This window comes from Nicotiana attenuata, unplaced genomic scaffold, assembly GCF_001879085.1.
Source record: "Nicotiana attenuata strain UT unplaced genomic scaffold, NIATTr2, whole genome shotgun sequence".
NCBI classification, from domain to species: domain Eukaryota; kingdom Viridiplantae; phylum Streptophyta; class Magnoliopsida; order Solanales; family Solanaceae; genus Nicotiana; species Nicotiana attenuata.
In genome coordinates, this window is record NW_017672675.1 from 21,226 (window position 1) to 33,675 (window position 12,450).

At 38.7% G+C, this 12,450-nt stretch overlaps 1 protein-coding gene across 1 annotated transcript; it reads left to right on the forward strand.

The window, feature by feature from the left end:
* The first annotated feature begins 1,337 nt into the window (after positions 1 to 1,337).
* Positions 1,338 to 2,345, forward strand: LOC109214068 (serine protease inhibitor 1-like). The gene has a single exon (XM_019377947.1). It carries the CDS (start codon positions 1,469 to 1,471, stop codon positions 2,195 to 2,197), a length of 729 nt encoding a protein of 242 aa, XP_019233492.1. The 5' UTR covers positions 1,338 to 1,468; the 3' UTR covers positions 2,198 to 2,345.
* Positions 2,346 to 12,450: the final 10,105 nt, after the last annotated feature.

The following is a 12,450-nucleotide window of genomic DNA, read 5'->3' on the forward strand; positions in this document are numbered from 1 at the left end:
AAAAATAATTTTCTGGGAAATAGCGACCAAAGTTGGTCGCTTATTAACTAAAAAAAAAATTAATTCATGAAGTTAGCGACCAACTTTGGTCGATTATTTTAAAAAAAAAATAAAAATATTTATAGTATATCGACCAACTTTGGTCGCTATTTTCCAGATTTTAAAATATAATTTTTTTTTTAACAGACCAAAGTTGGTCGCTATTTTATGATTAATAATAAATAAATAAAAACGTAATTTACATAAAGAGACCAACTTTGGTCGTAAAAATTATAATATTAAAATATTGTAGCGATCAAAGTTGGTCGCTATTTTTTTTAGCCGGAAAATTTGGTCCTTTTACCTGAGAGACCAAAGTTGGTCGCTAATTAGCGACCAACTTTGGTCCCTAAGGTAAAGGGACCAGCTAAATATGGACCAGGCGTGTTTGATCGCTTTTTTTGTCGCTTTTCGTGGTCGCTTTTTTCCGGATTTCTAGTAGTGTCCAAGTCACAAACAAAGTAAATATCAATGTTGGAATGTGATTGGATTAACTTGGAATTTTGAGGTTGTACCATCTTAGTTGTGGTTGAAATTGATTCCTATATGTTGTCCTTCAATGCATGCGAGCCAATGATACACGGAACATATAGATGACCGTCAACGAATATCCATTTTAAACGTGCCATGATTAAAAAGAAAAAGAATCAAATTATTATTGTTCTTCCTCCTAAAGAGATGATAAAGTTTAGTGTATCACACATTATTTTGCTAACATTTCATAAATAAAGTGCGCACATTTTTGGAGATTATATAAAAAGTGTGCTACAAAGTGTTTAAAGCTGCAGTAACTAAGAAAAAATTTGGCTCTTAAAATATTACCCCCTGTTCCAATTTATGCACTCTTCATATTAGTCTATTTCATAAAAGATATTTATATATTTAAAAATAATTTAACTTTAAGCTTTACATTTTAACATTAATAAAATAATTTTATAATTACAGAAGTCGCTATGGCATGTCGTCTTACACAAAAATTTAAAGTGCCTTTTTTCTTTGTTAATGCCAAGATTTTTTTCACAGCTCTAACAAATCAAAAACCGTGCACCACATAAACTAAAAGAGATAAGAGCATTTGATTTTAATCGTTTGCCCCTCAATCATAATTAATGAACCGATAATGTACGACATAGAGACTACTAAAAAACAAAATGAATATTTTAAACGTGCCAATGTGAAAGGACTATCCATGCAACTATAGCAAGTACAATTTCATCTAATACCTCTATAAATTCAAGCTTAAATAATAATGGACTGATCCTCCTTCTGTGAATACACATATTTTAAACGTGCCAATGTGAAGGATGGTACATGCAAGTATTATAGCATCTTACTCCTTCTGCTAGTCTGCTATGCACCTCTATAAATTCAAGCTTCAATAATAATGGACTGAGTATCAAACAATACGCAACACCCTCCTTGTGTAAACATGAAATCCTTTATTTTCAGCTTCCTCTTGCTTTCAACTACTCTCGCTTTGCTTCCCTTTGTAGTCTTTTCATCATCTTTCACTTCCACCAATCCCATTGTCCTTCCCACCACTACTGATGATGACAAGGGTTTCCCTATCTCTGGATTCTCCGAAGTGCTAGACATAAACGGCGAACCCCTCCATGTCGGCGAAGAGTACCACATTATCTCCGCTATCCGGGGAGCCGGCGGCGGCGGCGTATACTTAACCTATGTTGGAAACACCAAATGTCCAAGCGGCGTACTCCAGCATTGGAGTGACACCCGTCCCGGCATGCCCGTGAAATTCGTTACCACTCACTCACGACCTTTTAATGTCGTACGTGAAAATACTGACATTAATATTATGTTCTCTGTTTCAACGTCACGACTCTGTGTTAATGAAACTGTTTGGAAAGTTGGTGATCCCGACTTAACTGCACGAGGGACTAGGTTTGTGGTAACCGGTGGAACCCTAGGAAATCCAGGACCCGAAACAATAAACAGCTGGTTTAAGATTGAGAAAGTAACAAAACAAGCACCTTTCTACAAGTTAAGGTATTGTCCTGATAAACTTTTGTGTCCAGAGTGCCACCCCGTTAATTGTTTAGATGTCGGCGTGACTGACCATTTCGGACGTAGGCGTCTGGCTCTCACCAACCAGCCTTTTATGGTTTTCTTCAGGAAATTCCAGAAGACTGATGGATAATTAACCTAACCTGCTATGTCTTAACCTGGCTTTCTAAATAATGTGGATAAATCTATCCCTTGTCTTTGATCTATGTTTGATCTTTTGCTCTGTGTAAATGCTGCTTATGAAGCATATGAATAAAAAAGCTAGGTACGCTTCGATATAATTAACCAGTCTCTTTTCGCATTTTCACAAGCAATGACAGAGCTAAAATTTTCACTAAAGAGTATCAAAATATAAATAAATTTACATGAAAAAATCAAGAGGTTCCAACATATAGTCTATACACGGAAAATTTTATTTTGTGTCTCATACAACTGACACTAGTTGTATAAGGCAACTTTTTTATCTCACAATTTTGTGGACCCAGAAGTGTAAGATTGGGGTCCACAAATTTGTGAGACAAAAAGGAGCCTCATACAACTAGTGTCAGTTGTATGAGATACAAAATAAAACTTCTCGTCTATACACCTAAAAATAAATTTTTAACTTAGTTACATAGTATAGTTTTCGGGTAAAGAGATATCAATTGACCCCCCTTAGTTTTAAGGTGTAGCTACACCACCGCCCACAAGATACTAATTAATTAGTGAAATACTCTAGTGTTATCCGATAGGTTTGCAAACAAAACGGAATACACAAGATATATGCAAGCGCGCATTTTTCATAGCCATGGATTTGAGCCAAGTGGGAGAATCTGTTATCTATGAGTTGATTGTACGGTTATGTGTTGTATTGGTTTCGGTTTGAGGTATACTTGTGAATCAGTTATGACTTGCAGAGGTGGAGATCGCGGATAACTTGAGTAAGGAATTTTGGGGTGCATGGTGTATTGCACTTTATGGGTATATGTGAATCATGGAATGATTTGAATAGTTATTCGTGAGAGTGTAGTGCGCAAGGAGTGGAAATTTACTCGGTTGCTTAGCGGTGTGGATTACTTCTTTGGGTGTTATGGTGCCAATGGGGCACAGGTCGTTCGGCCGTTTGGGCGGTCAATTGAGATTTGAGCAGAGCAGATGACTCTCAAAAAGGTTCTAATGGATTCAAGATTTATATGTAGCAATTGAGAATTTTCATGATTTGTATTTGGTTAGGATCTGAGATTTACATTGGATGGTGTGAGGACTCGCAGTATTTCTCTATCATTATGGATTATACACTTTAGTATGAAGGAGGTAAAGGAAACAGTTTTAGGTTCAAATAAGGTCTATTCAGAGTGGGTTTATCGGTTGTGGTGCTTTTGGGTACTTAACAGGGAATTCAACAGCTTATGGGCCTTAGGGCTGTATGGTTTTATGCTAGGCTCTCGTGGGGTGAGTTTTAGTTAATGATCGTGGTATTCTGACAAGGAGAAGTGTCAAGTTTAGGGTAATTCGGAAGGAACTCAGAGAAATAGGACAGCTTAGTAGTAGGTTGGATTAGCACGATAATAAGTATGATCGGTTCTTTGGGTGCTTGTGATGTGGTGGGTTTCTACAGGTGCTTTGTGGCAACACTCTTGGGTTTGGCGACCGCGTGGCTTGGTTGAGTTAGAGAGATTCAATTCTGATGGCTTGATTATATGCAAATGGACTCCGGAGAGTTCTCGATGGTTTTTACCATGATTTGATATGGATATTTCCTACTGGCATGAAGAACATGTTGTGTGTTGTGATTTTCTCCTGGATGAGATCAAATAGAAGGTTTCTAACTGATCGTATATGTATTCTGCTAGCTCGGAGTTGATCATGAGATTCTCGTGCTTTTCATATGATGGCATGATAGATGTGGTGTGTTGTATAGGATTGAGATTTGAATGCGCTTCAATTTTGAAGGGAAAGTCTTGAATTCTTATACAGCATCGATGGTTTCCGATGTTTAGATAAATGCTATAACTATTTTGTATTGCCTGAGGAGAGTGTGCATTTCATAAGATGCACTTGTTTTGACTTCGGATGCTTCATTGGTATTGCGGTACTCGCCTGGTTAATTGACTGCTAATATTCAGATTTTGCTATGTGGCACGAAAGAAAATTATGGAAGTATTCCTCGTGGGATGGTCGTGTGTGGGAGATGTGTTAAACATTCGGGCGGTAGAGTTGAGATCAGATATGGTGATTCGTGTATTCTATAAATTTGGGAGACGACAGTTCTCAGAAAAAGATTGTGTTGTGGTTATGCACTATGAAAATGTGGCCAAAACAAGCCAGATGATAGTATGCTTTAAGGTTAGGTCATGTGGGCCTTCATAGGGTTATTTATCTATTTGGTGGACGACAAGAGTTTATTTGGGGCCCATTGGTAGCTTAATTAGGATGTGTATTCTACACCAGGTCGGATTGGTTGGCTCCATACTGCTATTGTTAAGGGATGTGCTATTCGATTGTTGTTGAGCTTATTCGTGTTCTGATATGATATGTGAGTTACTCTTCTAGGCTACGAGGAGTTATGATTCGTTGGTTATATGCACACATGGCGCAGTTCTATTGGGGCCTTATAGCGAAATTTGAGCGAGATGGGTATTTGGGTATTGCATGATTGATTGTGTATTGGTTATGTTCTTTCAAGTTTTTTGTGGCACTGTGCCAATTGCTTCTCCATAGTTATGGTCATGCACCTTGGATACTTGATATCGAATTACGCGTGGTTATTGATTTTGAGCAGGGTGGCTTGAGGTATTTCATATGGACTAGTGTTTAGATGGGGTCACGCATTGCAACGGAGTTTTGTTGAGATATGATCCTTTGTGTTAGGTTTGTGTGATATAGTTCTACGGTGTGTGATGGGTTTTTAGCATTTCGTTGTGGCAGTACTTATTGAGCCCGCGGGGCGGTTCTCTCGTTAGAGTCATTTTTCGTGATTGAGTACATTTGAATTGTTGCATACTGGTGCACGGTTTGTGGCTCTGTGTAGTATTGGTGTGGCATGTCACTAGAGTGGTTGTGTTGGATGAGATGAGGTCATTGGACCAAGAATGGATACTATCGGATTTGATTATAGCATGTATGGAGGATAATATCGGAAGTCGGCTTAGAAATTGGCTATAGTTCTTGTTGAAGGAGAGAGAGTTCCATGACTTGTTGGTGTGATAAGTGGTTACAAGTTTCTGCGTGTTTCTTTCAACATCGGCAGTGTACGAAGGTTTTAGAATGATGTTTTGTTTGATATGAGGTTTAATACCTGTACCGGGTTTATTTTTAAATAGCTACGGTGATTAGAAATTATTGTTATGGGTATTTGAGTTAAGTGGTATATCATATGATTGTGTCTTGGGCTATGGATATGGCTTGATGCAGTTTGTTCCGACTTATTCATCGTGTAGATGCGAGATTCGGGTATTATAAGAAATTCCGGATGTTGGAAATTAGGCTCGAAGGCTTATGGGCTAAGGTTGATTTAAGGATCTTCAGTCAGGTTGATTTAAGGATCTTCAATCAGGTTGGATTAGGGTGATGTTGGATCACCCCCGAGTATGTGCATGGTAAGATTACACGGCGGTTTTACGGCTTAGGAAAAACTCTTGGCGCATTCAAAGACGAACGTATGTTTAAGTGGGGGAGAATGTAACAACCCGACCGGTCTTTTTGAGCTATTGCACTTCGCTCACTAGTTTGGGGGAACGAGTAGCTCCGTATGATGTATTAGGTGTAGACATGTGATTTTTGACCCTCCCCAAGATTTTTCATATTTTAGCACGTTTATATTTAATTTAGGCCTAATATAGCTATTTCAACTCATTTTTACTCTTTTACTTTATTTTATTACAAGAAAACGAAAATTACAAAAAATAGTTTCATTAATGTTTTGTAGTCATTTTTAATCTTGGAAAATACCAAAAATAGTTTTGTTTTAACGGTCAGTCTTATTTTAATAATTATTTTACTTACATAGGATTAATTAATAAATGAGATCGTATTTTTAGTCTCGTTCGCGGGGAAAGAATAAAATTTGGGCTCAAGCGACCCATTTTTAGGCCTAATTTTGGACCTAGCCTATAATTTCCAAGCCCATAATCCCTAGGCCCATACCCCCTAACCTAAAAACCCTATAAAATAAACAAGACCCCAGACTCTACACAGAGGATCACCCGTTCCCAATTCCCATCAGAGGTGACAAACCTAAATCCCTAAAAATGAGCTAAAAACAAAAAAAAGATAGAGACTAGATCCCCCGTTCCTCGCAGAAAACATCGGACCCCATCCCGTGTACTTTTCGTCTTCTTCATTCCTAAGATCTAAGCAGCGGCGGAAAACCATAAGAGAACCCCCACTAGATCCGCCGTTCCTCGCAGAAAACAACGGACCCATCCCCTGTACTTTTCGTCTTCTTCATTCCTAAGATCTAAGCAGCGGCGGAAAACCATAAGAGAAACCCCCCTCCCCCCCGGTCGGAAAATATCTCAACACCACCACAGCGGTTAACCAACACAACCGCAATTCCTCCACGAAATCCATTGATAGCCAAAACGAGCTCAAACCCCCGTCACCAAACCAGCGGCAAACTCGCCGGGAAACGCCAACCATCGCCGAAGCAGCCTAGACCAAAAATGCTGTGAATATGAATTTTCCCGTTTTCAAGTGCTTTCAGAATCTCCACATTATCTGAATATGTAACAAGAGTAGAGCAAAGCAGATTGTTGCTCTAGAAACCATTTCACCAGTGAGTTGCAGTTGATTATTAACTCCAGTTGTCGTTTGAGGTTGAGTCCATTTTTGGAACTCGTTTGTGAGATCCGTTCGAAGCTTCTGATTTGAGTTCCGGTCGAGGTTGCTTAAGGTTGCTTTCAGATTTCTGTTCGCGTTTGAGCTCCTATTTCCGTCGAGGTCCGAGTTGGTCCGATAAGGTTTTCTGTTCGAACTTCTTGCACGTCGGCTCGGGCTAGCCATTTAATGAGAGGTTCCGTTTCTCTCTTCTTAAATTCTGCTGCTTTTGTTTTCCCTGACAAATTTTGTCAATTTATAAATGTTTTACGTTGAAATGACATGTTACATACTGATTTGATTGTATCTGTTGGATATTTTCATGAATGTGATAGATTTGTGCTTGTTAATTGATTCATAGTTTATGTTCACTTAGCAGGAGCAATTCCGATCTTCTGTGTTTGTTTTGATTTGTTGCGACAATCATAGTGTGGTATAAGAACCTTTGATGCCTTTCATGATGATAATTATATCTAATGGTGTGGGGTTCTGAATTATATTGTTTGTTGGAATTAATTCTGAGAATGGCCGCAGGCTATGTGGATACAGAATGTTAAAGGGATTTGAGCTTGGTTGTTCTTTTGCTTGGTCACTGTCACTAATGAGTAATACAAGCAATGTGTACATAAATCTATAGTTGCCTTACAAATTTCAGTAGCCAAAGCTACAGTTATTTATTTTTTTTTAAAAACCCTTTCCACTCCAAGTCCAGGCTGAAATTGCAAGTTGAGTAGTGCCTTCAATTCTTTTCTATGATTTTAAATCTGTTAGCAATAACTTAGCAGCAAAGTTGAGTCGTAAGGATATCTTAGTCTAGTCAAATGCGCAGTTGCTCTAGGCGCGATTAATAATGAATCATCACGGTTATGGGTACGGTTCCCGTGGCATGGTCGTGATACCTAATCTAAAATTTGGGGGTACATTTCATGTGACCCGGTCTAATTTCCAACAAGGTTAGATAGAATGTGTCGTGAACCGCGGGTGCATTTCATGTAGCGTGGCTTACGATATGTTTTAAATGACCTTGAATTTTCCTAAAATTATTAAAAAGCGGGTTTAAAGTTAAAAATGCACATAGGGTTAAAAGTGTTTTAAAATCAGATAAATAGGCTAATAATAGTAGCTGAGCGACCGTGCTAGAACCACGGAACCAGGGAATGCCTAACACCTTCTCCCGGGTTAACAAAATTTCTTACCCGGATTTCTGTGTTCGCGGACTTTAAACAGAGTCAATCTTTCCTCGATTCGGGATTTAAAACCGGTGACTTGGGACACCATAAATTATCCCAAGTGGCGACTCTGAATTTTAAATAAATAATCCCGTTTCGATTGTCACTTTAATTGGAAAAAACTCCCTTGTACCATCCCCGAGGTAGTAAAAAGGAGGTGTGACAGCTCTGGCTACTCTGCTGGGGACGAGAACTCAGAACCTCTGGTTCAGGGTTCAAGAATTCGAGCTTAGAATAATTGTTATATTTGACTTTATTTATTATCTGGTTTATTCACATGCTTGGGCCTAATGTGCTAAATGTTGCTTTTACCGCTTTGATATTGTTGAACTGTATATAAATTGTTACGAATCCCTCCTCTCTCTGAGTCTTCTAAATCATCTGGGAAGTGTGCACTTCGTGTGACTTCTCTTCTGTTAGAGTCATTCCAATTTCAGAACGAGGTTGGGACAAGTTGCAAAGCCGGTGAAGCTTCTGTATTCCCGGTATGCTGCCCCCCCCCGGCTCGAGCTGTCCGCTCGGGTAAGCCAGGACTAGAACAAATAAACTCAGGTTTTTAAACCTAGAATAACTCAGCCTCATGCCGGATCCCTAGTAGGAACGTTTTTTTGCATCATGTGCACTTGACTTAGGGGACTCAACACAGGGGTTGGGTCCGTCTAGGACAGGTGTACCCAAAATAACAGACCATCTTGATGATCCTATGTGCTACATGTTGCATTTCTTCAAGGGTAAAAGGGTTATTTGGCGGACCAATGATAGTTGAGGGCAAATGAAGAAAAATAAAAAAAGAGGGTGAAGTGTGAAAATAAAGCAAGTAGGGCCCGATTATGTTTTCTTTCACATGTTTTGTTAAGAAAAAGAAAAGAAAAACATGAAAAATTCAAAAAGAAAAAGATTTTGCACTATACTTTTCCAAAAATCAAAAAACCAAAAAAAAAGGAAAAGAAAATCCAAAAAGAGTTTATATGTTTCATCATTTTCAAGGAAAAGACAAAAAATATATTTTCTCTAAATTAGTTTTTTTTTTATTTTCCGCGCATATCCAATCTGCCCGAACTACGCATACCTGATTCTCGTCTTTCGGGACGTGATACGTAGGCAACCGACATAGGGTCCGGTCTTCCTAGTAAATCTTAGGTTCTTGGCTTTGCGGGGTCTTAGCCAAATTTTACGCTTCTAGCCACCTTTTGGTCACATAAGTCATTTTGCAAAAATAGCATCAACCATGTCTTGCATGTGTCTAGTAGGGAATGTTATTGTCTCAAATAGTGTTGGTTTCAGTTTTCTCATACAGGTGTGGATTTACTTACAGGAGTTTGAGCATGACAAATACCCCAGGACCACTGCATTCACGAGTTGCCTGAGGAGTTTTTTTTTTTTTTTTTTTGAGTCTATTGTTCATTTCATTCATTTAGTTTATGCTAGAGTCTGTCATAGTCTAGTTAAGTTTGTCAGTCTTTTGTTATTATTTCCTATTTTGTATTTGAAAAATGTATTATAAATCAAAAATCCAAAAAAAAGATATTTTGCGTTTTATATTTCCGTTAGAATTTTCTTTAGAAATACTACTCCTAGAAATTGAAAAAAAAAATCATTTGAGGTGGTTTTTCCTTTAGGCAATTAATATCTAGAACTTAAAATAAAAAATTTTTATTTTTATATTTTCTTTAGTATATTAAGACTAAAAATTCAAAAAAAAAAAGAATTTTCTTTTAGTACCTCTTTAAAAAAGTTTTCTTTAAGGTATTAATTTCAAAAATCCAAAAAGATTTTCTTTTGAGGTTCTTCTTTGGGAAATTAATAAAAAATTAAAAAAAATATTCTTTTATTTTCACTAGAACTTTAGGATATTGTATATAGAAGAAAAAAGAAACATACTTTATCTTTTGTTTATCTTTAAAGTTTCTTCCTTAGGTAATAAAAAACTTAAATCCAAAAATATTTTTTGATCTTGTTCATTTCTCGTTTCGAAATCTTTCTTCAGGGTCCTTAATAATCTCTCATAGAGTGTTTGTTTCAAAAAGAAAAAAAAAGAAAAAAAATATGCTCGTTAAGCTTGAGTTTAGAATAGGTTATAGAACATTAAGTCTAGAAAATTCAAAAAAAAGGGGATTTGCTTCTTTTATTTCTTTTTTCTCATCAGAGTAGTCATTAAGGTAAAAAAAAAAAAAAGAAGAGAACGTTAGTTTGTTTCCTTTATTCCCGATCTTCCCGAACTACGTAAAGATCTGATTCATGCGGTGTCGTGATACGTAGGCAACCTACATAGGGTTCGATCGAATTATTTTTTATTATTATTAAATAAAAAAAATCAAAAAAAAAAAGAAAAGAAAAAAAGAGAGATGAAATCATGGGATGTGAGAAATGAGAGGGAAGAAAAGAGCGATAATCAGAAAGAAAAAAAAAAGAAGGAAAATGAGCAAGCTAAGAAGTGCGAGAAAAGAAAAGATTCAAATGGACAAATTGGGATGATGCCAAGTGACCTTGTGACCCTCGAAGTCATTCTTGAACCGTTAATTGTTGCTAGGTGCATTGCACGAAATGTGATATTTTTAGCTGTAAATGCCCTAACGCTAACATGATGACTTCATTTTGTTCCTCTTTGTTCTCTCATTATAGCAGAAGGGTGGTTGATTTGTGGTTCTTAAGGTAACTCGTCCATACAACACAAGGTCAAAGGGCAAGGTAGCCATGGCTAGCAAAAACTTGGGCACAAGAGTTGTTGATCCGTCAAGGGAGTTTGTGGAGTCGGAGTCTGAATTGAAAGAGGAGGTCCAAATGGTGAAGCAGCAGATGGTAGAAATGTATCAGTCTTGGATCAGGGGGCATCCTCCACCTTCATTCCCCACTAACTACACTGAAAACCCTGCAACTATCCCACCACTATCACAAATCCAGATTTCCACTGCTGCTGATATCTCCCCACGACCTTTTCACACTCTACCCGCCAAAACCACCTCATATCCCGCTCCTTTGGCCACTCATGCTCTTGCAGCTCCTCCACCAGCTATTTTTCCTCGATCCTCTAACGAGACTGTGTTCAAAGTCCCCGATGCCCAACACTGTGCTCCAGAACCAACTTTCAAAGTCTCGGATCCATATTCTCACATTCCTCATTTTGAGCCTCCCGGTTAAACTGAAAAGCCTGCTAAGACAGTGGAGCAAGATGAGATATCCAGGAAGGTGAAAATCTTAGAGCAGTCTTTAAGAAACATGCAAGGGATAGGGAGTCAGATGAGCGTGGCTTACAAAGACTTGTGCTTGTTTCCTGACGTCCAACTGCCTGATGGGTTTAAGATGCCAAAGTTTGATTTATATGACGGACATGGAGATCTCGTGGCCCATTCGAGAGGCTACTACAGTAAGATGAGAAGCGCCAGTGGGAAAGACAAATTATTGATGGCGTATTTCAGTCATAGTCTGAGTGGGGCAGCTCTGGAGTGGTACACCCGCCAAGATGCTAGCAGGTGGTACACGTGGGATGATATGGCTCAAGCCTTTGCCAGGCACTTTCAGTACAATATAGAAATTGTCCCGGATCGCATGTCCCTCACCAAGATGGAAAAGAAGACTAATGAAAGCTTTAGGGAATACGGGCTCAGATGGAGAGAGCAAGCTGCCAGAGTCAATCCCCCGATGGAAGAAAAAGAAATGGTCGAGTACTTTCTCCAAGCTCAAGAGCCAACTTACTTCGGGCATTTGATCACGGCTGTGGGTAGGCCTTTTAATGATGTGGTAAAAATGGGAGAAATGGTAGAAAATGGGTTGAAGTCGAGCAAAATCATGAGCTATTCTGCTTTAAAAGCAACAACACAAGCAATTCAGAACGACACAGGAAGCTTGCTGGGTCAGAAGGAGCACGATGATGTTGCCATGGTTGTTTCAGAGTCACGACACGGATCAAAGGGTCCGCCTCACCAATATACCCAGCCTCAACTCCAACCCCAAACCTATCCCCGAGCTCCACATAATCCACCTCAGTATTATCCTCCGAATAATGTCCGGTCATCTGTCCAACCACCAGGTCACTCCCTATGGAGAGCGCCAGCATCGCATAATGCATTCTTGCCTTCACAACATTTTCGAGCACCCAACAACCCAAGAAAACAGGGGTAGGGAAGGGAACAAAGGCAAAGAAATAGTTTCACGCCAATTGGGGAGTCCTACACAAGCTTGTTTGAAAAGTTAAAGCATTTTGGCCTGATTGAGCCGCTCCTCGGCTATACTCCAGACCCATATGCGAAAGGCTTTGATCCTACTGTACAATGCATGTACCACTCTAATGTCCAAGGGCATAGCATTGAAGATTGTCGTTCTTTGAAAAGGGAAATAGAAAGAATGATTCAAGAAGGGGTAA

Bases quoted from the DNA above. Each gene is read 5' to 3' on its own strand.
- LOC109214068 (XM_019377947.1), top strand. From the start codon at position 1,469: ATGAAATCCTTTATTTTCAGCTTCCTCTTGCTTTCAACTACTCTCGCT.